This window comes from Meleagris gallopavo, chromosome 2 (assembly GCF_905368555.1).
Source record: "Meleagris gallopavo chromosome 2, MGAL_WU_HG_1.1, whole genome shotgun sequence".
Taxonomy (NCBI): Eukaryota; Metazoa; Chordata; class Aves; order Galliformes; family Phasianidae; genus Meleagris; species Meleagris gallopavo.
In genome coordinates this window covers 56,011,714-56,035,812 of record NC_139405.1, presented here as the reverse complement: position 1 = coordinate 56,035,812, position 24,099 = coordinate 56,011,714, and the positions used below count along the sequence as shown (strand labels likewise).

Sequence of the window (24,099 nt, the reverse complement as noted above, 5' to 3'; positions counted from 1 at the left end):
AACTGAAGACTAAAAACCTAGTGTCACTTTGCAAGGCGTGTCCATATCTCGGTTCACCTTACCTTTTGTTCTTAGTATCTAGAAGAAGGAGATTTTTTTTTCCTCTCTGCTGACCCTAGACTTCTGATAGACACACTTATTGCACAGACAACTAAGACAAACATTGCAGCTTGCATTTACTAACAAAACAGTTATCTCACAGACTAACCTAAGCTTCCGCACGTTAGAGGAATGTACGTGTACACACACACACACATACACCTGGAGTACCCCATCTCCTCCAAGACTGGAAATCAGTTCTGCATGGAGATGTTTACTTCTCATTTTCAGGCACTTTCGTGTGTTATAAATGCTAGTAGACACAAAGACTTTCCCTGTTCAAGAAAATTCACAAAACTCAGGACAAAAAGTTGCTTTATTGAAAACAGAATTGTGCTTAAATGCTTTGCCACTTCAAAATTCTGTTTCAAAATTTTACAGTGTCAGTTAAGTTACAAGATAGTCTTTCTTCTAAAAAAATAGAGAGAAATCATAGTAGCAAAATAGTAGCTTTATCTGAGAGTAATGCACAGAAGGCTCAAGTACAGAAGCCAGACATTTAAAAATGCACCTCTTCACATACAGTGGTACACTGTATACAGAATACAATTAAACAGGCTGACATTTGAGGGTTACTCATCAGTGCAGCCAATCCATGTGAGGACTTCCAAAAGAAAGGCAGTCAGTGTTTAGTGTTTCAAAACAGTGATGCAGCTCCAACTTAACCACAACTGGTTGTTCACTAGGGAGATCATGTATCCCAAGTCCAGAACAACAAAACACTAAGTTAAACTACAATAATAAACAGAATCAAAATAATTTCTGGTTATGTTTCACTACCCAATAGATGAGTTCTTTCTTCATTATCACTAGGAGGGTTTTGCAGGCTGGAACTGGAGCTGTTTGCAGAAGGAAAGGAATAGGAGGGGAGAAACAGGTTTAACGTTCTGTAGATATTTCTATGTAATACCAATATTATAACATAAAACTCACACAAAATATGGAAAGAGCTAAGTGGATCATTGAATTTGTTTCCTTAGCATTGTGCAGAACTATGTACTACTGCTTTCACACCCCTTGTTCCTACTGACATAGTTCACAGATATCCTTCTGGAGGAGCCATCAGTAGGATTTACTCCTTAATATCACAGTAAAATCCAATTGCATGTAGAGAAAAGGCAAGACCCAGTTCAGGTCTCTGTTTAGGTCAGTAAGAATTTAGTAAAGAATAGAGATGTATGTAAGCAATATTTTTACTGCTCATTCTGTCATTTAATATCAGATTGGTAGTGAAGAAGAAATGGAAATATGGCTTCCACACATCTGCTTTATACAGCTTTAAGTAAAACAAAGAATAACTCCACATACCTTTTCCTTGCGGCCTCAGCAATATAAAATACTCCAGTTGCAAGTCCCTTTGAGAAAATGGTCAGTTACAATCATAATAATAACAACCTTATGCAACAGCTCTTAAGTGCAACATATATAAAAAGCAAAACATTTATCACTTACACTTAACACTGCCCATCCTCCTTGGATGGCCGATGCCCATTCAAAACCCAGCTTTTCATTTAGAAATCCTCCTAAAGTGGGACCTACAAATGCCCTGTAACAAAGCAAAAAGAGGTGCAGATATCCCAAGTAAATACAGATTGTATTATCTGGACAGGTTTTACTGCACTTTGTGGCCTTCCTCCATTGATTCTCTCCTCATCAACAAAGAAGCTGACTTCTGCAGCAAGTATTAACTCTTTGTTTGTCATGGCCTCAATAAATATGCTTAGTTGTCTCCTCAGCTGTAGACAGGATATACATTAGAATGCTAAATGCACTCTTTTCTGCATGGCCTGGGGGCTCCATTAACTACAATGTTCTAACAGCACCTACATAGATACCTTCTATCATAAAAAAAATTTAAACCCTCATCTCTCAAAATTTAAACCATCCAAATCTGGAAATAGATGGATATAAGCAGGTGGAAAGGCACAGTGTGATGGTTATGGTTCTCATTACTGTGTCACAAGGTTGAGTTGGATGTATGTAACATCCTGGCTCCTCTGTGTCAGCCTAAGAACGAATGAAAGGTTTCACGAAAGTCCTACATGATTTTGTCATTTGCTACAGCAAGGGATGAAATTCTGTACAAGAAGAGATTTAGCTTATTATGGCCTGGAAGCCAGCCATAATAACAGCATGCTCAGCAGCAGCACAAAACTGAGTTTTATTAACTTCATACTGCATCTATCTGTACTGAACCCTACACCAAATAACTTAAGTGCTAGATGTCCTGTTTATCTTATCAAAATGGTGCAACTGAAACCCATCTGCAGCAACAGAGGACTACACAGACTGACAGAATACTGCAAAAGTGGCTGCCAACAGAGGGACTCATTTCTCACTGAGTAACAACTTTGGAGAGTTATTCAAGTCAGTAGCATCTTTCACTCATTTCTATGACAACCACTGGGTAAGAAATTCAGGAACACTGTGCTAAGCTCTCCAAAAACAGACCCTGAATAATGGTTGTAGTCAAAAGAGAACAGTTTTCCACACAGAACATAAAAAAAAGAGGTAAACGCAGGAGGAGAAAAAAATAAAAAAAATCAGAGTCTACTTATGTCTATAATAAACATGAAAGGTTTCAGGGGCAACAAAAATAACCATTAAAGAGGGCAAACTAACACCCATTTCATTGGGGCAGTTTTTTTTTTTTTTTTTATATATGAAGGCAATACATTTTAAAGGTAGACAAGTCCATTCCCTTGCAGGATAAAAGCCTTATTTCAACACATCCACTACACTTTTGGCAAGAATCTCTTGAATGGATGTCAACACAGTGACCACAATTGGAATTCAGCATGTTTTCACATGGCAATAGTGAAGAACAACCAAACACTGTAGCCTATTAAAAGGTGACTGCATACATACCCAAGGGACCACACAGCATTAAAGAGCCCAGACACCAGCCCCAGTAGACTCAACCCTTCTTCAAATCCATTTTCACTGCAGGAAGACAGCACAATTAGAGATGCACAACACATTACTGTATCTCAATCTACAGCCTTCTCTTGAAATGGGTTTGGTGGAATCACATTTGTTTATCCAGTACTTTCTTTGCTGTATTTCTAGAAGGCTGCAATGCTACTTATCATCTCTCATGTCTTCTTGGGGAGACTTCTAACACCATCACTCAGTCTCCATATTTCATACAGCAAGTGTAAAACAATGATAGGTGGCTTTTAAGAAGGAAAGACCTTGCTTCAAGGGGATCATACTTACAAAAGTAAATCAAGACACTTCTAGGACATTGCTGTCAAGCCACGTCACAGACTTTGTACTTCAAGCAAGTGCAACTTGCCAGTTGTTGGCAAAATGCCAATACAGACTGAAAATCAAGTGCACATTGCAGACTAATCTTCCTAAGAAGGTGAAATAAGTCCTGTGTATATGAAACCACACACGAGTCATCCCATACTATGGGATTATAAGTCTATTAACCGCGCCTGTAGTGCAGAAGTATACATCTTGTATAGCCAATGAATATAAAGATGTTATAATTATAAAATAAACAAGAGAGTTTGGCTAAGCAGGTTATAATAACAAAAAGAGAATAGATAGAATGCTTACCCGCATCCCGGGCTCGCTGCAAAATTCCAGAGGAGGGATCTCCAGAAGAGATCCTTTCCCACTGGTAGTCAGCTCTTAAATTGATCTAGGAGAGGTGGAGCCAGGCTCCATCCCCTCCTGTGGCTGACTCATTGCTCACCTCAGGTGATCAATCAGAGGTTCAGGCCGTGATTGCCATACACATCTACAAAAATTTACTTGTAATGACTGTGTCTTAATGGGGTACTCAGTCATAAAAATATAGAACAAAAAAAGTAGTGGAAGAAGCATGTAATTATTACTCACTGCACACAGGAAAATAGCCACACCAAAAACCCACTTTGCATTCACCTCTGAAAATAAGTTACATCTTGAGCTTCCTACAGTTAGTAACATGGAAAATACACTGGACAATTACTTACTACGCACACTGCAGTATCTCTGGAAATACTGGGATAGCACTCATTCCAAGGGAAAAGCCAAGGAAGACCAGCACTAGGACAAACATCCACAACTGACTGCAAAAGAGGCATTTAAATACAGCTGAAGATTCTTTTCAGATCAAGACACCATTTGACTGAATGCTGTTATGTCAAATCACGCTGACTGAACACAAAACTAAGTTTCCTGAAGTCAAAAAGAATTGTCCTAACACTTAGACTTGAAAAATAAATCTCTGTGCTTTAAAAAAAGACTTCATCAAAACATTTCAATGTGGCACGCTCGGTTTAAATATTTCTCCATCAAAAAGAAGCTAATTTTAAGAGGAACACACAAGAGAAGCGGTGGACAGACAAGCTTAATTTAGTAATACAACCACACATGTAAAATCCATAGTTAGTGAACACTGATGAAATTGAGAAGATTGAAAAATAAGACAGAAAGAGCACTTTGTTTTGCTGAACTAGAAGTGTCATGGAACCAGAAGGCAAGGAAAATAAAAAAGCAGCACTCTTCTCAACACACATTAACATGAGCAAACATTAACAAAATACATAGAAAAAGGATCTATTTAAAAGTGCTATAATTTCTAACTTAGCTACATCTCAGTTTTCAGGTACTTTCACTGATTTACATTTAAATGTAAAAAAGTCTTGGGTTAGAAGCCAAGAAAACCATACTGTTTCAAAGTCAGAGGTGCTAAACATAGACTTGTGGGCAAACACAATAATGGCCATGCTAGCAAAGACTAAAACATTGCTTCAGGTGACAGGTTCAAGAAGGGGCAATTCACTACCTTTCAATGTGCAGTATAGGAGCAGGTCCTAACAAGAAAAAGCACAGGGCTGTTACTAGGCCTCCTGACACCAGCAGCCATTTCCTGAGATGCTGTGAAAGAAAGGAAGAAGCATGCAATTTAAAAATGTGAATATGTAATGCAGCTATTTTGTCTTTTCTAATACTCCTCTTCTAAATTTTCATCTTTTAAAAAGTACTGCTGGTCTACAGGCCATCATTACAAATAAACTAGCAATTCACGGTGTCTAAACAACATTAAGAAACACTGCATTCATGTTTTCTTGTCACTGGAGCAATCACTGTCAGCAGTGCTTAGTACAGAGATTTCAGAATACCAAATAAAGGTACTGCTCTGTTGGAAAAATATTCTAGGTCTCATTCTTCCTTAGCATAAGAAATACAGTACAGCACTGCAAACAGTTCTCATATACATTATTAGTTTCAGTCAGGGAAAAAAAAACAACAAAAAAACCCCCAAAAAACAGAGAACTGTCATTGATCTTCATACAAATTATTCAAAGCCCAGTTTTCCTTGATCAATTAGTGGTGGTTGTCAAAAAGACAGCTTTATATAAATCTTACTCTTTTCAAAAGTAGATAAAAATCAGATGCGAACAAAAGCATGAATAACTGTAACACATTTTAACAGTCTGTTCCGTAGGGCTGGAAACATTGTGCTTAGCCAAAAGAAAACTCAGTACATTTCAACTGTAAGATACTTAATCAGTGTCCTTTACAATTTCGTATGTTCTTGCACAATCCAGACCTTGCAAATGAGACCTTAAGTTGGCATTATTCAGTGCACCTGCAAGGTCCTGAAACACAGATCCCCTCACAACAGCAGGTCAATGTACATTACTTCAATGTATGGGAGGATCTCCACTTTTAGCTAAATGTACAGAGCACATCACCTCCACTAAACAAGCAATCAGGACAGTACTCACTGGCATTCTGTCACTTAGGAGTCCAAGGAGGGGAGAAGACAGAGAGTATGAGAGTGCCAAACCCAGGAACACTAAGCCCACATATCCAGCTGGGAGTTTGAACTACGTGAAGGAAAAAACACAACAAAACAACACAAGCTATACAAGTTACATTAATTAAAGGACAATCCAAGAATTATATTTTAGGTCAAATAAATGAAATCTATGCAGAGTTTTACGTATTTTTATTGATCTCATACAGATGTTTGCCAAGTATTTGAAGTCAGTGAAGCTAGTTTCCTCCCCAATCCAATTCTAAGCACATAGTAACACAGCCTGACATGACTGTACTCAGATAAGACTTCACACACACACACACACACACACACACACACACACACACACACACACACACACACAAAAAGGCACAAACACTATGCTATCTCTACATCAGCACACAGGATCTTAACACTGATATCTGGCATGTTTGAAACACGTATTTCATACACTGAAATTTAAACGGATTTAATCTTTACCTCTCCAATCTTCAGTTATAGTTTCATTTACAAAAGCATAAAAACCATAGGCATCCATTGCTAACCAGGGCATCTTAAAAGAAAGTAGTACTGTAAAACACAACAATGGCTTCTGAATCACAGAAAGATTTTTAGCTGAATGAGTAAGAGGCTTCTTTCAAACGCCCCAAGGCCTACATTTTCATAATGCAGCAACATCTATGCATATATATGCATATAAACATATATGCATTATATGTTGAAACAAAATACATAATGAACCAAATGCATACTAGCCTCTTGAATGCTTTAACAGCTAGAAGGTATACCTTCCAGGGTGTTTCATGTGGCATGAACTACATAAACATTTAGTATTTCCTCTCCATATGCAAGAACATGATAATAACACTAATTTTGTGGTTAGAACACTTGCCAAGAATGCTGCAGCCCTTTCGCAGCAAGTATCTGCTAGCACAGAGCATGGAAAAAGCAGCAGTCACACCACTGCACACTACTTGACAGTGGAATAATTACAGATCCTGTCTGGGTGGTAGAAGACGTGCTCACATTTCTAAAGATGTAAGAGGTTAGCACCTAGCCCTGGATAAGTACACTTAATGCTGAACTAGACAGGGAAACAGTAGCAGTGGTACTACATCTTATAAAATGCTATACGTCCTAGAAAAACAAATAAATAAGCAACTCAAAAAGCACTGCTTAATTTCATGCAGGAACTGTTCCCTCTTAATGAATTACTTTAGACACTATTGGAAAAACAAATAAATAAAATTAGATAGAAATATTAAAATAAATCAAAAGCAAGAAAAATATTTGCCTTTTAAGGAATGCTGAAGATCCCAGCTAGCCAACTACCTAGTTGTAACCAATTTCTCTCTGGCATTGTTGTAAGTGAAAGCAGGGCTGTGACACCATGTCCCCATCAAGAGACAGGATGCTGAAAATGACTGTTGCAACTTTACAGAATTTGCTTTCAGCAAGGAGGAAAAAGTCCCTTGCTTATAAAACCTGCCTGTAAGAGAATGGCTTCTGCAGCTGAAAGCCAATTCAGTGGAAAAAGCAAGTATTTTAAAAGCCCTGAACTTCCTTGTTCCCAAAGTTCCTGATGTCAACTGATGGTGTGAATTATTTGGAAATCAAGCTAATTAAACCAACTGAAATGAGTAAGGTGTAATATTGTTTCAGATAATTTAAAGTACAATTTTTACCAGTTGTTCACTGCAAGTTAGGACTTTCTTGCACATTAACAGGACTTACCTTCTTTAAGATAAATAGAGACATTGTGGGATCCAAAAAGCCCAAGCATGCACTTAGAGAAAATATAGTAAAACAGAGAAATAAGACTTTCGGCAGAAGAGCGAGCTTCCAAAATGACTCCTTGCTAGGGATCGAATCTATTTGAGAGAAAAGAAAGGGAAAGAAGAAATAAAAATACTTTGAAAATGCAGTTACTTCTTCAGTAGTCCTTATACAATGAAAATTTCAAGCAAAAAAGGAGGGCAAATGAAGTCTCTTAGTATAAGCTAATTCAGATCCCCTACATGTTCAATTCGTATTCCGGACAGGAAGCTTCTCTTAAGGTACCTCTGTTGGATATCATTCCTAAGTCGGATTCCCTTATTGATGCTGTTTGTGCTCTAATTGCTGAATGCCATCTTAGAGCATACATAAAATTAAAGTGCATTCATCTGCAACCAACAACTCAGAGCTACATTTATTAGTGTAGTTTCAAGTGGCCATGCGGTTAACCACAGCAAACTTCTTCTAAAAGCCAGTATAAGAGAAGTCAATCTTCAAGGTTTTGAATTTAAGAAGAAAAATGAGGGGAAAAAAAACCCAACTATTTTATAGTTACTCTGTTTCCTCTTAGAATTAGAACGTAAGAAAATCAGAACCTTTCAATTGCTGTCCTTTTGGGAAGACTTATCTTCAAGCAATCTTTCTGCCCAAACAGGATCATCTAAAATTTAACTGCGTGTGATCTCCAGCACTTCTGTTAATCCCTGCATTTATTAATTTTAACATTCTTTCACAATAATCAGATTAGGTGTCAGTCAGTACAAATAATCTCCTGTTTTGTTCTCACTGTAATTCTTCCCCCACTACCAAATCCTCAAACACACCAAGCTCTTTTGTCCTAAGCAAAGCCTATCTCTTTTCTTCAGCTGGCTATAACAAACTGATATTAAGCAGATACCACTGACCCTTTACAGGCTCTGAAGCTAAGGAGACACACAAACAAAAATATATCTCAGAGTCCTAAGTGTCTGCAGAAATACACATGACATGCTGGATTCATTCCAGGCCATCTGCATGCATCAATTGTTAAAAGATGGGCTTGATGAAGACTGCAAATTAATTCAGTCCCGAGTTGAATCAGATTCCAGAAACCAACAATGTTCTAAAGGACAGTTATACAGACAAGAAATTAAGGTAAACAAAGAAGGTAGGGAGAAAGGTGCTTACCATATTTTGGTAATAAGCACATATTCACAGGCACTAGGAGCAAAACCACACATCCCAGTGTAACAAAAGGGATCTCATAACCAAAGGATTGATACAAAAAGCCACCTAAAGGGGGGCCCAGCACCAGTCCAAGCCCTGTAAAAATTTCAAGGCTGCCCTAAACAATAGAAAAGAAAGCAGATTAAAAAAAAAGTCAGTATACTGAGAAATTTTAAACATTACAATGACCTTTACAAAGTGGGATAGCAAAAGGAATGTTATTCAAACCACTTGTACCCAAACCCACTGCAGAGTTAGCCACTCAGCTACCACTCAGGTGTCCAAGTCCTGAGGCAGGGCAAATGCTTCACCAATGGAAAGCACCTGTAGGCCAACTCAGGCTGAAGTGATCCCCTCTCCCACAAGCAGAGTTACACTATGGCCTCTATGGTGGGGTGGGAATATGCACTCCTGTACGGAGGTGAGCTTGTTTAGGTAAAGCTTTCTTTCCACAAAAGGCCGACTAGATTCACTCACTAGGGGCAGGAAACACTGAAACTGCAGTAGGAAAAACTCAGATAATTAAATTATAGCCAATCTGGCATCTTATATAAAGACGATGTGATAACTTTGAATACATTTGCATGTGAGACAGCAGATTTTATCCTCCCAGTTTTAGAACTGCCTACAGCTAATTCATTGTATTGCGGGTACTCAGCTGTAACACTGGTTTTTTGTACTTACCAGGACAGTAGCTATATTATTGGGAAATGCCTTTGCGAGGATTGAAAATGATGCTGTCATTGCTGCTGCAAAACTTATTGCATCCATTGCTCTTACTAAAAAGCACAAACCAATGAACATTGGTCCACTTGGCACCTTGTCCAACATTCTGGGAAAAAAAAATAATAATAATAATTGCAGACCTTTCTGGATGCAACAAGTCATCCAAAAACGGCTCAGGAATATCATTGTTACTAGTTAAAGGACACAACTGTAAGACACAGAGTACTTTCTATTGCTGCATCTTTTTTAATCACGTTAATATAGTCATTCAAACCCTATCAAATCTCTTCTGACATCTTTATCCTTTCCCCCTTTCTCTGACACTGCAAAAAGGAAGAAAAAAGAGTCACAGTCTCCAAAAAAACAAAACCACAGAACAATGCCATCCTCTGTTGTATTTCATAGCTCTTTCAAGCAATGATTCAAGGAGTCTGATGCAATGAATTACAACTACCTAATAAGAAATTACTTACTTAATTTTTAATAATACTTTTATTTTCCTATAATGAGTGGCTTAGCCTCACTGGATGCCAGGCAAATCCTCTTATTTGCACCCACAAATGTGGGTGGTGTTGGGTTTTTTTTGTTGTTCTTCTTTTGTTTTTTTAAGAAAGCAACAATTAAAATATTATGCATATGTAGTTCCCTTATTGCTGCACTGTGGCAGATTTCTTGCAGTTCATTAACTCTGCAAGATTTCTGTTTATAGAAGCTTTCTCCTTAGTTTTGAAGTACTCTACGAGCCTTGAAACCTTGAAAAGGAGAAGTATTTATTGGGCTTTATAAGTGATAAATAAAAATAAAGATGCAAAAAAATGACTTAAGCAATACCTAAAAGATGTCCAAAAGTTTCCATTTTTTTTTTGTGAATGTCTTTTCATTTGGATGAAAATAACTAGAAGACAAATGCAACAAAGCAACCAAAAATTACTCACCCAAATAGAATTGTTACACATCCTGATACAAACATCCCTGCCACAAACATGAATTTTGCTCCAATCTTCGTAAGCTGTAAATTAAATATAATTTCCAAGTTATTATTTCAATCAGAAAATTACTGTTAAGAAATCAAAGCATTCTTGATTGAAAAAAATCTCTATTTTACAGTATATACAACCAAAAGATCTGGAGACACTTCTCTCTCCTGCCTGTGTGTCTTCACATAACACTGAACCTAAAAATATTCTAAATGGTTAAGTGACTTAACCTAGTTTTCAGCTGGGTAAGAAATGGTGCAGTTAACTATTTCACAGCTGCATGTTGCAGCTTCTGCAGGGCAGCAGATTGCTGCAGGTCTCCTCAAAACCAACTAAAATTAATACATTCCCCCTCCAGTAGAGTCAGTGGTGCCAAGTCAGCAATACCTGTTTCATACATGGCTTGGAAGCGTCAGCAGAAGCTGACTGATTTTAAAAACCTTTAATAATATAAAGTTTTGGAATGGGAGGCATAGTAACTTCAGGTCTTCTATTTATTACCAGATAAATCACCCAGTTTTCAGACTTCATCACTAATGTGAAGGTTGAGAACAGGCCCTGACAGAAAACTTAATCCAATAACGAAGTACATTGGAGCTTCTAATTCCAAGCTGTTACACTGTAACATACCCTAAGGACAGTAGGTATTTCAGACTGTTTGTCTTGCTCAGGCCTGGACAGCATCCTTGTGTTCCAGCCATTAATACTGAAACCTCTATTACGCCAAGTTTCGTTGAAACTCTCAAGTTTTCTGACTGTTGGACTGCCCACCTCCATTGGCAAAGGCATGCTCACTTCACCTGTCCTCAAGTGAGGGTGGCTCTCTCTGCTGTGAAGTACTTGGTGAGGTTCTGCCATAGCTGAATGCCATGACAAGCACCAAGAGCAGACTTACCAAAGGCACTGGTGTGACACTGATGAGCCACCTCATCACCAGGAACAAAACATCACCATTGGCTAAGAGGAGAAACTGCCCAGCCAAAGAACAAGAAAGTGAAACTGCAGCAGCCCCAACTCAGGCAGGGTATGATGCTAAGAAGTTCTGGCCAAGGATTAATAAAAAGTGCTCTGGCATACAAACAAACAAATTGTGATGTAACTTATCTGTAACTGATCCAACCAGAGAAAAACACTGATTCTGCAAGAAAACTGAAGCTGGAAAAACTGGAGACATATTGCAGTTGGATGAAGTGGAAGGGGAAACTGAATTAAGCAATGGCATCATAATAGAAGGACAAGCTAAGAAAAAGGCAACCTATCAGAAAAAGAGGGTGAAGCAGACTAAAGGGAAGAAAAGTAAAAAAACCCCACCTTACTAACACAGCCAAATAAAACTGAATATATGTACAAGTGAAATAAATAAAATATAGGCTAGCGGAAGATATAAAATAAAGGAGGAGTGATGGACAGATAGATTGTTCTGAAGCAAACAGAAAAGTTAACCAGAGGAGAAAACAAAACAAAACAAAAAAACAGTTGCAGTTCAGAAACCCTATGCTGCTTTCAGGAACTGTAGAAGAGTAATTTTTAAACTGTGCTGACAAGACCTAGATCAGATTCAGACTGACTGGCAAGGTTCCAGTTACCGCAGACATCATTTCAAGAGCGCTCCTGAAGAAACATTTCTTTTCTCACCCTCACAGAATTATTCTTGTGTAGCAACCTGTGTCATCAGAAAAGTAAATCACAGCTTCAATGATACTTACATAATTTCCCAAGATTAAAGAAGTCAAGAAATTCACCAAAGCAAAACATCCAAAAATCAGGCCAACAACTGTGTTATTGGCACCTTTTTTTTCTGCCTGCAAAAAAAGATCACAACTAAGTAAAGATGGAGACAAACCCTTCAGGTGAGTAACTTTCATGCTTTGTAAATTCTTTTTAATTCTGTCTGCGCAGTTACAAAACAATTCCTTTTCTCAAAGGCGGCAGGTGCTCATGAGGTAACTTTACAACAATTTAAAGACATCTTCCACTTCTACTTAAGCTACACATAATCAAGAGAAAAGCAATATTAAATCCTCAAAGAACAGAAATGCTGCACCGTATGCTATACTATTGATCAGGTGAACGGACTTTATACCCACTGCTCCAGCTGGTGTGCTGTACCTTCAGTTACTTGATCTCATTCACAGCAAGAAGGCAGCAAACAGGGCAGTCTGTTAACTTCACTGTATCACTTCTCCCTTCATCATCTTTATAGTCCACCTTTGCACACAAGGAAGGATACAAAGGTGGTGAAGGGTCTGGAGGCAAGGTGTATGAGGAACGGCTGAGCTCCCTTGGTTTGCTCAGCCCAGACAAGTTGGAAGACAGGCTTCATGGCAGCCTACAGTTCCTCACGCAGGGAGCAGAAGGGCAGCACTGAGCTCTGTTCTCTGGGGACAGCAAAGGGACCCAAGGGATAGCACAGAGCTGAGCTGGTGGGGGGTCAGACTGGGAGTTAGAGAAAGGTTCTTCATCAGAGGGAGGTGGGCACAGAACAGGCTCCCCAAGGCAGTGGTCATGGGCCCAATTACTAGAGTTTCAAGGAGCACTAGGACAGCACTCTCCAGCATAGGGTTTGGATTTCTGGTGGTTCTATGTGGACTCTGGTGAACTCTGTGATCCTTGTAGCTCCCTTCCAACTCATAATATTCTATGATAACAAGTGTCAAGCAAATTTTTTTACTTATCCAGCTGGTACAGCACACTTACGCTGGCATATTAAGGGCAAAAATTTCAACAATTCCTTTTAACAATTGGGAACAACCCGGTCATGAGAGAAGTGGATTTCTGCTGCAAAGGCATTGTGACAATTTTTTTCATCTCTTACTTAAGCACTGCAGTCACTCAACATAAGTAGAGAGTATATTTTTTCCTGCAATTCAGCAATTTTAACACAGTGAATGATAGTCAAGCATGCGTTAACAAAGAGGAAAAAATAAATAAATAGTCATTGAGAAATTAAAGTATTGAAATGCAAGTCAGGACATGGCTTGAGTTTTAATTTCAGCTCTATCACCAAACTGTTAAACAACACTCTGCAAAAAACTACTTCATTTCTATTTTTAATCTATCTTGTCCCTATAACTCACTATCTAATTATTACCTCCCACGCTAAGAGCTGGATGCCAGCTGGGAGACCTGTTTCTTAGGCTTGAGTGAGTGAGCAGAAAATGGCTGTGGAGTCTTAGCACAAAGCAACCACATGTGAAACCAAGCAAGCAAATGCTGCTCTGCCATTTGCTTGCTGTCTCCTCTGCAGCCATGGGGACAATGAAATAAGTCCGTGGGCAGGAACCAGGTCACTGTTACTTACACTGAGCTATTTTAGCCAGTACCAGGCTGTCTTTACCATAACCAAAGAGTAAACCACAGCTCACACACAGCTATAAAGGTCCTACGGTGCTCAAGATCCTTTTAAAAGCTTCAAGGTGAGAAACACAAACAAAAGAACAGACAGGTAGTTTACCTCTCCAGGAAAAAAGGGGCCCAGGATGGAATAGCATATCATTGAGCTGAAGTTTATGGAAGCTGCTGCAAGCATGGTAAATAGCTGCTGCCTGGTGAGCCTTCTCGATTCTTCACCTGGTGCTTCTGGTGTGCCATCCTCTTAAACGAAAAGAAAAATTGATAGAGAAAAGTACTATTTACAGATCAGGTTTGGAAATCAAATTCTGTGCATAACACCTATCCTCCTCACCACGCAGCAGTGTTTTCTCCGTAACGCAGGAGCGCACACAGGCACCACCTGCCCGACACACGACGCAAACAGTCCCAGCCGCGTTTCGGTACGCCCGTGCCCATCCCTCGGTATCAACCGCTTCGCCCGGCGGCAGCGGAGCCTTTCCAGCCTCCGTCCCGCAAGCTCGGCCTCACGAGGCACCCGCTCCGCAGGCGAGCTGCACGAAGCACGACACCGGCACCCACCGCAGCACCCCGTCCCGCACACCAGCGCCGCCCCGCGCGCTGAGGCAGCCCCTTCCAGAAGCCGTCCCGCGGGGCGCCGTCCCCGCTCCCACCTGGCGGCCGCTCGAGCCCCGCGCCGTCCGCCGCGCGGCTGCTCATGGGGAAGAGCGGCGGGCTCGCAATGGCCGGCACCGCCTCCTCTGGCAGCGGCCGCGTGCTGGCAACGCAGCGGGGCAGGGACGGACGCCGGCCACTGAGCATGCTCGGGATACGACTCGTCCTGACTGCGGACCGAGGGGTTCGTGGGTTGTGCTAAGGTCGGAGCGGTGGGCACGGAGAGCTCAGCACTGTTGGCCGCGTTGAGATGTTAAGGTTTCGATTCCGACCGTTTCAAATAAATCTTTATTTATGTCGGAAGTTCTAAAAGGGTCCCGAGCAGCACGGTGTCACAGGGGTTTACGTGAGCTCCGTCATCGTGTCTTCCAACTGAACCCTGCAAGAGGTGTGCTGTGCCTCCTCAGGAGCCGTGCAATCTGCTAGCAAGCAGCCGGCCTCCGTACACATCGCACACCTATCCCAGCAACAGCCTGTGAGTATTACGCTGCTGCGATCGCTAGGGGCTGCAGGGCCCAGGAGCTCCTCTGCAGTGCGGCCAGCAACAGTTTGGTAGTAAAGGAGGACCAGGCGCTAGGGGTTTGTATAGGGCTGCTGAATCACGGCCTGAACCTCTGATTAATCACCTGAGGTGAGCAATGAGTCAAGCACAAGTGAAGGCAACAACTCACCTGTGCTGCAGGAAGGAGTGGGGCCTGGCTCCACCTCTCCTAGACCCATTTAAGAGCTGACTGTCGGGGGGAAGGGTCTCTTCTGGAGATCTGTTCCGCTGGAGTCTATCATGCAAGCTCAGGGTAGGGTGAGTGTCTTTTTTTCCTACTCTAATATAATAGTTACATCAGCCAAACTCCTGGATGTGCTATATCAGCTGTATATTCATTGATTATACAATTGTATAACTATATCATCTGTATATTCACTGATGGTATACGGTTCCACTCTGCTCAGTGTGACTGACCTGGTGGTGGTCCCTGGAAATTTTACTACCGTGGTCAGACTGCTCAAGTGTGAATGCTGATTTGCCTGCTAAGCAATCATCTGCACAACCTTCATCAAGTTGCAGAAGAGTACGCAGTTACAAAAGGGCTGAATGGCAAAGTTGTTAGAGAATGAACGGCTATAAAGTAGCCAGGAGAAAATCCAGGCTGGAGTTGGGAAGAAGGCAACGGGGTCAATATGCAGTCAGCACAGGTTCCTACTAAGAGGGGAGGGAAATGAGGAAGGAGATGAAGAGTGAGCTGGGGACCTTTTCAAACCCCAGTGAAAGACAGAGCACCTATTGCTATGGAGACAAACCAGTAACTACTTCCTAAAAGCACTATTTCAGCTGTGCCATCAGTATTCCATCTAGTCACATGTTATATCAAGATGCATGATGGGGATGTTTCAGAGCAAGTGTTCCCACTTATGTAAACTCAGAGTGACAGTGACAAGAAAAAAATACAATTCTGTCTTGTCACAAGACTGGGAAGCCTTAAAGTTACATAGTAGTCCCAAAGAACAAGAGTTCTTTTGTTGGATCATATTTTGACAATGTATTTTGTGTTGTGTATGTTTATGGCTATTAATTTAAAAAATTCCCCAAGAATTACCTTGACCTTTTCCCATCTGCCTCCAGAAAAAGCCATAAACAGAAATCTTTTTCATAGATGCTGCCCATTGAATGGCCTAGCAGGGAAAAATGCTTGTAGATGATAAGGGATAACAAGAAAATGTTGGTATACACAAAGCATTAGGCACAAATAAAGGTAATAAATTGGTAGAGAGAAACTGTTGGGAAAAAGAAAGCTTTCTTTCTTTTTTTTTTTTTTTTTTGGCTACAGATAAACAGTCAACTCTGTTCAGGAGGTGAAATACTACTCCAATAGTTTCTATTCCAAGTCTACTTTTCAGTGCAGACTCGCATCCAACAAATTCCAGCTTCCTTCAAGACCTCATTCTTCTCTCATTAATAACTATATGCAAGTAATGAGTAGTCCAGTAAAGCCTATGGAATCACATTTCCACAAAGTCCATGTGTGCAGTAGAAGGATGAAGTATGGGAAGAGCAGTGATGTGATCAGCATGAGCTACAGCTCAGAAAATGAGATGGGGCTGCAAGCTCCCTGTGTGTGCATACAGTTTATGAATGCAGTGCATGTTGTCATGAGAAAGAAGTGGTTGACAGAACGTGTTTGTTAATTCTTCCTATTTTTTAAAAAGGGAAACTATAAAACCAGCTATAAATATTTATTAGCCTTTGAACAGGTACTTGCTACCAGCCTGTCACAATAGCTTTTTAAGCCTTACTATTCATTTTCTTAAAAGCATACTTCAAACCTTTCTTGCTTATGTCATGTCTCCAGCAACTTTAAAAAAAAAATAATCTGTATTTCAGATCCCAAGTCATTGCTAGAACTCAAGCTTTGCAGTAATGAGCCCTCTATAAACACTACAAAGAGTTTACATCCATTGTTTAGTCTGCGAAAACAAACAAGCAACAGAAACATGCTACAAAAAATGCTTTATGAATAGCTTTCTGGGTAGACATTCAGGGTATTCCGAATTGATTAGCACATGTGAGGATGTGTTTCCTATATTAGTGTCCTGTATATTTGTATAACTCTTAAAAACACTTTTGCCTTACAATCTAGAAATCACTTGGCCGCTGCTTATTTGTATCATATGACATTTTTTTCCCCCAGAATTTATAATAGTGCACACAGGTAGTCAGAAAGTTCACTATTGCTGTAATGTAATCAAATGGTAACCACATGCTTTAAGAGTCTTGCACAGATTTTTTTTTTTTTTAATATTTATGACATCAAAGATTTTTCTTCCATTGGTGCTGAAATGCCATAGTTCCCTCTTTGTGAAACCCTAGAATGATCACACCATACTTTCTACAGGTGCTTGAAACTTGGTATAGATATCTTTTGTTCTCCTGAGTAGTGACACATGAATGGCTATTCCAAATTATTGTCTGAAGGTGGTTAGAAATACTCCTCTCACCTGCCTGGGCTGGTGAGCAGGATTTCAGGATATAGGGCAAGAAAATGGGTAAAAATAACGTACCTACTACAAAAAGTATTAATGATGCAAAACATTTTTTTCTGAACTGTATGACCAGGAAATGAAATAAGTGTTTAGGAAGAGCAGAGTCAAATATGCACTGATGTTATTTGCAAGAAAGCTTCCAGCCTGATGTTCTATGAGACGGATAAATGATATTTTGGAATTAGAATTAGATAATTCTGTCTCATTGCATCAGAAATTTATCATAGCACTGCTTGTGCTTTGCATTTCTGGAAACAGACTTCATAGGGAAATAAGTTCTGCAAATATTGTTCAGAACTAAAATTCAGAACTGTCTGTTCAGAGTTTAGCAGTACTGTGGACCTTTCAGCTGTTACAAACTTCCAAGACACTTTCACCCACGTATCTGACTGCCTTACTGTCCTGTGCTGTGTGAACTCCTCATTGCACAGTTCCTGAATCTCCACAGTTCAGAACATGACAAGTTAAATTTTCACAAGAGTTTGGTATTCTCAAGAAAACATGAGTTGTGGATTCTAGGAAAAGTACAAGGTGAAAGTAGAGTCTACCACAGGCAGAGATCAGGAGAGAAATAGAGAAAGGAGCATGAGAAAGACAACTGGGATACAGCAAACTGTTATGTTCTCATTGCAGTACTGCTCTTTTAAAAAAGCCCCCCAGGTTCTGTTGCTGTTTAGATCACACGTGGTAAAAAGAAGAAAGCTGCCACAATAATAAGAGAGAACAGCAGGAGGTGTCAAGGAATTTAACAGAGAGGATGAAAAAAGTTTAAATATATGCAGTGAGATTGTGAGTCCAAATGGGTTGTCCAGAACAGTTAGCTGGAGAGAACCCAAATTGTTGAGCATCCTGTCACAGCATCTTGTGCATATTCTTCCTCTCCACATATGCAGGTTTATAGACAGTGTGTTATATGGTTTATGATACAAGCAAATCTCAAAAGGACTAAGTTCCTCTGATGGGCTGGCTGTTCAGTAACATCACGCTACTGCTGGCGTGGACATCACCTCAGTCCAATAGAGCACACAGGCTCTTCCACTGTACTTGTTTCCTCACAGATTCACCCTTATGTGGACTGGAAACACTCTTTGCATTGTTGTAATTCCAGAATTTTCTGCTCTGTCATGCATTCTTTCTGCAATTGGTCTCCAGTTGAACAGAAGATGCTTTGCCTCTGGAGAACTCCATAAAGAACTACAGTGCACTTAAGCAGTTAGCATGGTGCTGAGGAGTACAGAACTGTAATCTGTGGTTCGAATGTATAATTCCTTCTGGTTTTATGCCAGCACTTAAGTGGCAGGTGTTAAATGGTCATCATAACTCCAAATCAAGAGCAAATACAGAGGTTAGTAAACTCAATACTCCTTTTAGGAAACTGGGCAGGATGGTACAATAGGTGGGGCAGTGCTAACAGTGTGCAGAGGGCACTCACGTGAGCACTGAGCTCACATTAGCACATTGTGCAGTGGAGTGGACTTTCAAACTGGATTATACACTTCATTAATGATTATATACAAATACAAATAGCTACTGTGCTATACCAACAATTCAACACAGAGTTCAGTGCCAATGAAAATATCCTATCTACATATAGATAACTCATAGCAGAGGTTTATTGTCTTGCAACAGTTCAAGGAAAACTATTCTTGCATATTCTGCTCTCAGAATATTAGTCTATAATTTCACCATGATTATGACAGATCTTTCAGATGTGCATACTTCCACCTCCCAGAGAGAAAATATGTTGCACTTACACAATGATATGAATGTGCCTTATGGCTGGCTAAGGACTTTTTGTTATCCTCAGATGATCTTGAGAGTGAGAATGGTTTATTGTTCCACTAAACACCAAAATTTCTCTATAGATTTGGCATCTTTGGGGCTTTTCAAGAACAGGAAGATTAAGCAATATGGATGGATATAGGAAATTCTGCCTGGAGGGAGAAACAAGGTGAGCACTATAGTCTGTGTGCTTTCTGGGGTCTAAGCAGTATAAAGTAAACCACAGAATCACTTTGGTTGGAGAAGACCACAAAGATCACCTAGTCCAACTGCCAACCCCACCCCACCATGCCCACTAACCATGTCCCTCAGTGCCACATCCACACAGCTCCTGAACACCTCCAGGGACGGTAACTCCACCACCCACCTGGGCAGCCTGTGCCAATGCCTCACCACTCTGTCGAAGACAAATTTTTTCCTAATATCTAAATTATACATTCCAATTTCTAAAACCATTCATTGCCTCTCCGGCACTCACATCATTGTGCATCTCCTCACTGCCTGCATTTGGCCCGCATCACGCTGCATGAAGGTAGGAGATCAAAGGGCTTTGCACAAAAGATGGCTGACAACACTGGTGACAAATGCCCTCAATTACATCAGCCACAGACTATGGCGACCAGTATCTATTGCCTATTTTCATTACTGTGTGTTTTCAGCCACGCTCAGGTTGCCAGGTCTGGCACAGGTGAGATTGAGGATCCCATCTCAGTGACCAGGAGGGAGCAAGCAAGGAGCGCCCGACAGGAATTCAGGATTCTGAGTCGCTGCTTAGTGCGGTGACCATCACTTAAAGACAGCAGAGCCTTAAGTAAGGTTCGTTTGTTTGGAGGCTTTTTTTTTTTCCCCCATTCTTCCCCTTCGGGCCGCCAACCCCGCGGGGCGACAGAGGCGTATCAGGCATCCCGGCGGACAGCCTCCGCTCCGGCTGGCGGCGGGGTCCTCGCACCGTATAAGAGCGTGAGGCGGAAGGCCCGCCCCCTCTTTCGCTTGTGGCTCGCGGCGGCAGCGGGGTGAGCGGCCATGGCGGCGGTGGGGCCTACCGGGCAGAATCGCTCCGGCCGGCGGGCCATCGCGGCGGGGGGGCGCTGGGCGGGGACACCGGGGCGGCCGCCGGCACTCACCGGGGCGGTCTGTGTCTGTATTTGCAGCAGGAAGCCGGGCGGGAGCGGCACCCACCGAGAGGGCCATGGCCGAGGAAGGGTGAGCGGGGCGGGGGCTGGCGAGGAGGGTGGTGGGGCGGGGGACGGAGGTGGCGGGCCGCGTCGGGTCGGGTCTGACCTCTCGGACCGGGCGGGCCCCGCCGTGCTGCTACCGCCACTACTTTCCCCCTGTAGACGGGGTGAAGTGCGCTGATGGCATGGCTGGGTTTGTAACCGTTCTGTTTGTGAGGGAGCATGAGGAGACCACGGCTGGCTGGTTCACCAATAAGGCTTAAAAATATATTCAGGTTCCTCTTAACTGCTACTTTTTTTTTTTTTTTTTTTTTCAGTTGCTGCTGTGGTTTTGCTTTTTTCCTGTAGTTTTTAGCAGTTGGATGCTTGTAGGTGAATGGGAAGTTTCTGCTTATGATTGTGAAGGTGCTGGCGTGGGCAAAGCAATGATGTCTGCTTTCTGTTTAGCATTACTGCTGGAGGTGTAATGGATGTTAACACCGCCCTCCAAGAAGTGCTGAAGACCGCACTTATCCATGATGGCCTCGCTCGTGGTATTCGTGAAGCAGCCAAAGCCTTGGACAAGTAAGCGCTGTGTTTCTTTTATCTGTGAATAGTAAAATGGAGTGAGGAGTATTGTGAAGAAGTATATTAAGCACATCAAGGTGGAATGGCATAGGTTGCATGCTGCTTTAGAAACCTCAAGCTCACAAACTTTCATAGACTCAGAATGGCCTGGTTTGAAAAGGACCTCAAAGATCATCCAGTTTCACCCCCCTCCCACAGGCAGGATCACCAGCCACTAGGCCAGGCTGCCCAGAGCCACATCCAATCTGGTTTTTAACCTTGCATTTTAAGAGAAGATGAGACTCCCAAAGCTTGTTAAGAATTAAAATTGAGAAAGCTAATATGTATGTCAGATTTAAACTGGAAAACTTGATTTCATTTTTTTATAAAAAGAGCTTGCCTTTTTTTTGTTAGCTTCACTTTTTTGATGTGGCTGTAAATAACTGACTTGGTACTGTATCAAAATAGTATAAACTTGTTATACGTGTGCTAGATGTAATATGTAGCTACTATTTCTGGTATATGTGCATAGATACAAGCTTCTAGTATCAGCCTTTAGATAACATTTACGTGTAAAGCTACAGTGTTTGAGTGATGACTTCACAAATTGTCGGATACCCCTTCACTCCTTTTGAGTGAGAACTGTGGTCTGACAAACCTGTATGCAAAAAGCTCTAAAACAAGGTACCAAATAAGAAAAGGGAGAAGTGTAACTGACTGAAAACTAGATGGCAAGAAGTCTTTTGAGTTAAGATACGAATTTATGTAATGTGCATTAAAAGAAGAATATTTATACAAGGCTTGGGTGCTTTTGTGTCAAATGGTTCTTGCTTGGAAACTTTTGAAATGTTCTAGTGGTGCTCGTGATGGAGAAAGCTGTAGAGAACATAGGATTTGTTTGCAGTGGTCACATTACATTAAGTTAAGCATAGAAGACCTATACGGCTCTTTTTGTTGTCAGGTATCCCTTTGATATTCTTAACAGTGTACTGCAGTATACAAAGATCGTAATTAGAATTGGGGCCCTGTCATAACAGCTACTTTGGACGTAAGTAGAAAAGATTGTTCTGAAGAGCTTTTAAAAATCTGGCATAGAAATTCAAGCTTTTGTAATTACAATCCTAATGTTGAATGACTGTAATCTGAAGTAGAGGGCAAAAAAGCAACTTGTAATGTTGTTGCTTTCTACTAAAGACACTAGTTGTTTATGGGACTTAGTGTTTATTCGTTACACCTTTTTCTAGTGTCTGAGAATTAATATAATGATGTTTCTAGAAGCTTCTGAAGTCGTATAGAATCACATAATAAAACTAACAGTGCATAAGAACTGTGTTGTGTTTGAGAAGCAGGAGGTAGTAGTAGATTATATGAAAAGTGTATTTTATAATTCAAAAGTGGTTTAAAAAGACCAGAAATAAAGTGGCTGTCTACACATGCATGTGCCGAATCTTGCTTGTCATAGTTTTGATTATTAAGAAGGCTTGGTCAGCATTTGAGGTTACGTTTGCCATTTCTTCTTTTAAGGCGCCAAGCCCATCTTTGTGTCCTGGCTTCAAACTGCGATGAACCCATGTATGTAAAGCTAGTTGAAGCACTTTGTGCAGAACACCAGATCAACCTGATAAAGGTGAGTGTCAAAATTTCATACACAAGTCTGGAAGTTACCATACTTGTGAGCTGACCTACTTGTTTCAGAATATAAAAAGGTGAACCTTTGAGATCACTGTACTGTAATTCTGTATATGGTTTTTGAAAGCAAAATTTCTGACAGCAGCAGTGACTTTTCAGTTTAATGTGATTCTTAGGTGAACAGTGTAAAAGCCATGGACATAATGGTTAAAGATGTGTTTTAAGTTTAAAGTTGAAGTCTATTTTTGTGATGTATTTGAAGAAACAGAACTCATTAGAAGAACTCACTGAATAGTGGTTATAGACTGTGTGTAGGGTCTTAATGTGAGTTTTCTTCAAATTAAAAACATAGGAGCTGTACAATGATGAGACTTTGGCTCCCTCTACTGATATTTGTGAGGAAAACAGCCATATGTTACCCAATACCTCTGAGAGTACAGCAGTTTTTTATTGAACAGTTACATTAGAAATTAGCAATTCTAATGTGATGTAATGTTTTATGCAGGTTGATGACAACAAAAAGCTGGGTGAATGGGTAGGACTCTGCAAGATCGACAGAGAAGGGAAACCTCGCAAAGTAGTGGGCTGCAGTTGTGTGGTTGTCAAAGTAAGATGATACTCCTTTAATTCTGGAAGTGAGCCATATGAGATTTGTTTATGTCCTCTTGCCAGTAAGCATTAAAGACAAAGTTTTTAACTAGAAAATAAAGTTAAGAGAAAAAACACCAGTTAATAGTCTCTGCTCAACTTGGAAATGTTTTGCAGAGCATGTTTTAAAACTACTGGTAAAGTAAAGCCACAGTACGAGCCTTGAAGAAAATGTGTTGTCTTTGAGGTCCCAAAAGATGGCTACATCTTGACCATAAGCAGTAATGACTTCTGCATGTGTTGTAGCAATTGTTATTGTTTTGCATATTGAGATATTTGATTTTCTTTAAGCAGAAATTAAGTCTGCTTGGATCTTCACCAGTAGGTTATATGCTTAAATGAAATAGAGTAGTCCAATATTAAAACAGTCAGTCATTTATTAGCAAACTAAGGGAAAGCAACTGGTTAGATATGGTTTCTCTTGAGGTTGCATCATGTCAGAATACTAGTTCTTTTAAAAGTAGGATGTAAACTTAAGAATGGGTCTACCTGTTTATAATGGGTTATTCTGTGTTACAGGATTATGGCAAGGAATCTCAGGCCAAAGATGTCATCGAAGAGTACTTCAAGTGCAAGAAATGAAAAATAAATTTTGAGCCTGATGAGTGTGTGTGTGATTAATGGGTGGGTGCTGGTGGGATTATTCTCATTGCAAAGGATAACAGCAGATTTAAGGACTTGAAAGGTCTTGGAGTAGTTCCTTAATATTCAAATTCTGTCTGTTTCTTGA

At 40.6% G+C, this 24,099-nt stretch overlaps 2 protein-coding genes and 3 non-coding genes across 5 annotated transcripts; 4 read left to right on the top strand and 1 right to left on the bottom strand.

Annotated features, from left to right (window-relative positions):
* Nucleotides 1-397: 397 nt before the first annotated feature.
* Nucleotides 398-14,704, bottom strand: SLC18B1 (solute carrier family 18 member B1). The gene is made up of 14 exons (XM_010707379.3): nucleotides 14,553-14,704; nucleotides 14,003-14,142; nucleotides 12,255-12,350; nucleotides 10,507-10,580; nucleotides 9,530-9,677; nucleotides 8,807-8,963; nucleotides 7,598-7,734; nucleotides 5,829-5,930; nucleotides 4,883-4,974; nucleotides 4,068-4,163; nucleotides 2,968-3,042; nucleotides 1,552-1,645; nucleotides 1,408-1,454; nucleotides 398-938 (listed from the first exon to the last, which is right to left on the bottom strand). The coding sequence occupies exons 1-14, from the start codon at nucleotides 14,698-14,700 to the stop codon at nucleotides 866-868; spliced, it is 1,479 nt and encodes a 492-aa protein (XP_010705681.2). The 5' UTR covers nucleotides 14,701-14,704; the 3' UTR covers nucleotides 398-865.
* A 5,599-nt stretch (nucleotides 14,705-20,303) lies between these two features.
* RPS12 (ribosomal protein S12) lies at nucleotides 20,304-23,971 on the top strand. The gene is made up of 6 exons (XM_085217280.1): nucleotides 20,304-20,384; nucleotides 20,523-20,574; nucleotides 20,994-21,110; nucleotides 22,617-22,719; nucleotides 23,227-23,328; nucleotides 23,889-23,971. Exons 2-6 carry the CDS (start codon nucleotides 20,561-20,563, stop codon nucleotides 23,949-23,951), a joined length of 399 nt encoding a protein of 132 aa, XP_085073406.1. The 5' UTR covers nucleotides 20,304-20,384; nucleotides 20,523-20,560; the 3' UTR covers nucleotides 23,952-23,971.
* LOC116216394 (small nucleolar RNA SNORD101) lies at nucleotides 21,678-21,750 on the top strand. Its single transcript, XR_004159075.1, has one exon. It is a non-coding gene; the product is annotated as a small nucleolar RNA SNORD101 (small nucleolar RNA).
* LOC116216405 (small nucleolar RNA SNORD100) lies at nucleotides 23,076-23,162 on the top strand. Its single transcript, XR_004159086.1, has one exon. It is a non-coding gene; the product is annotated as a small nucleolar RNA SNORD100 (small nucleolar RNA).
* LOC116216404 (small nucleolar RNA SNORA33) lies at nucleotides 23,444-23,578 on the top strand. Its single transcript, XR_004159085.1, has one exon. It is a non-coding gene; the product is annotated as a small nucleolar RNA SNORA33 (small nucleolar RNA).
* Nucleotides 23,972-24,099: the final 128 nt, after the last annotated feature.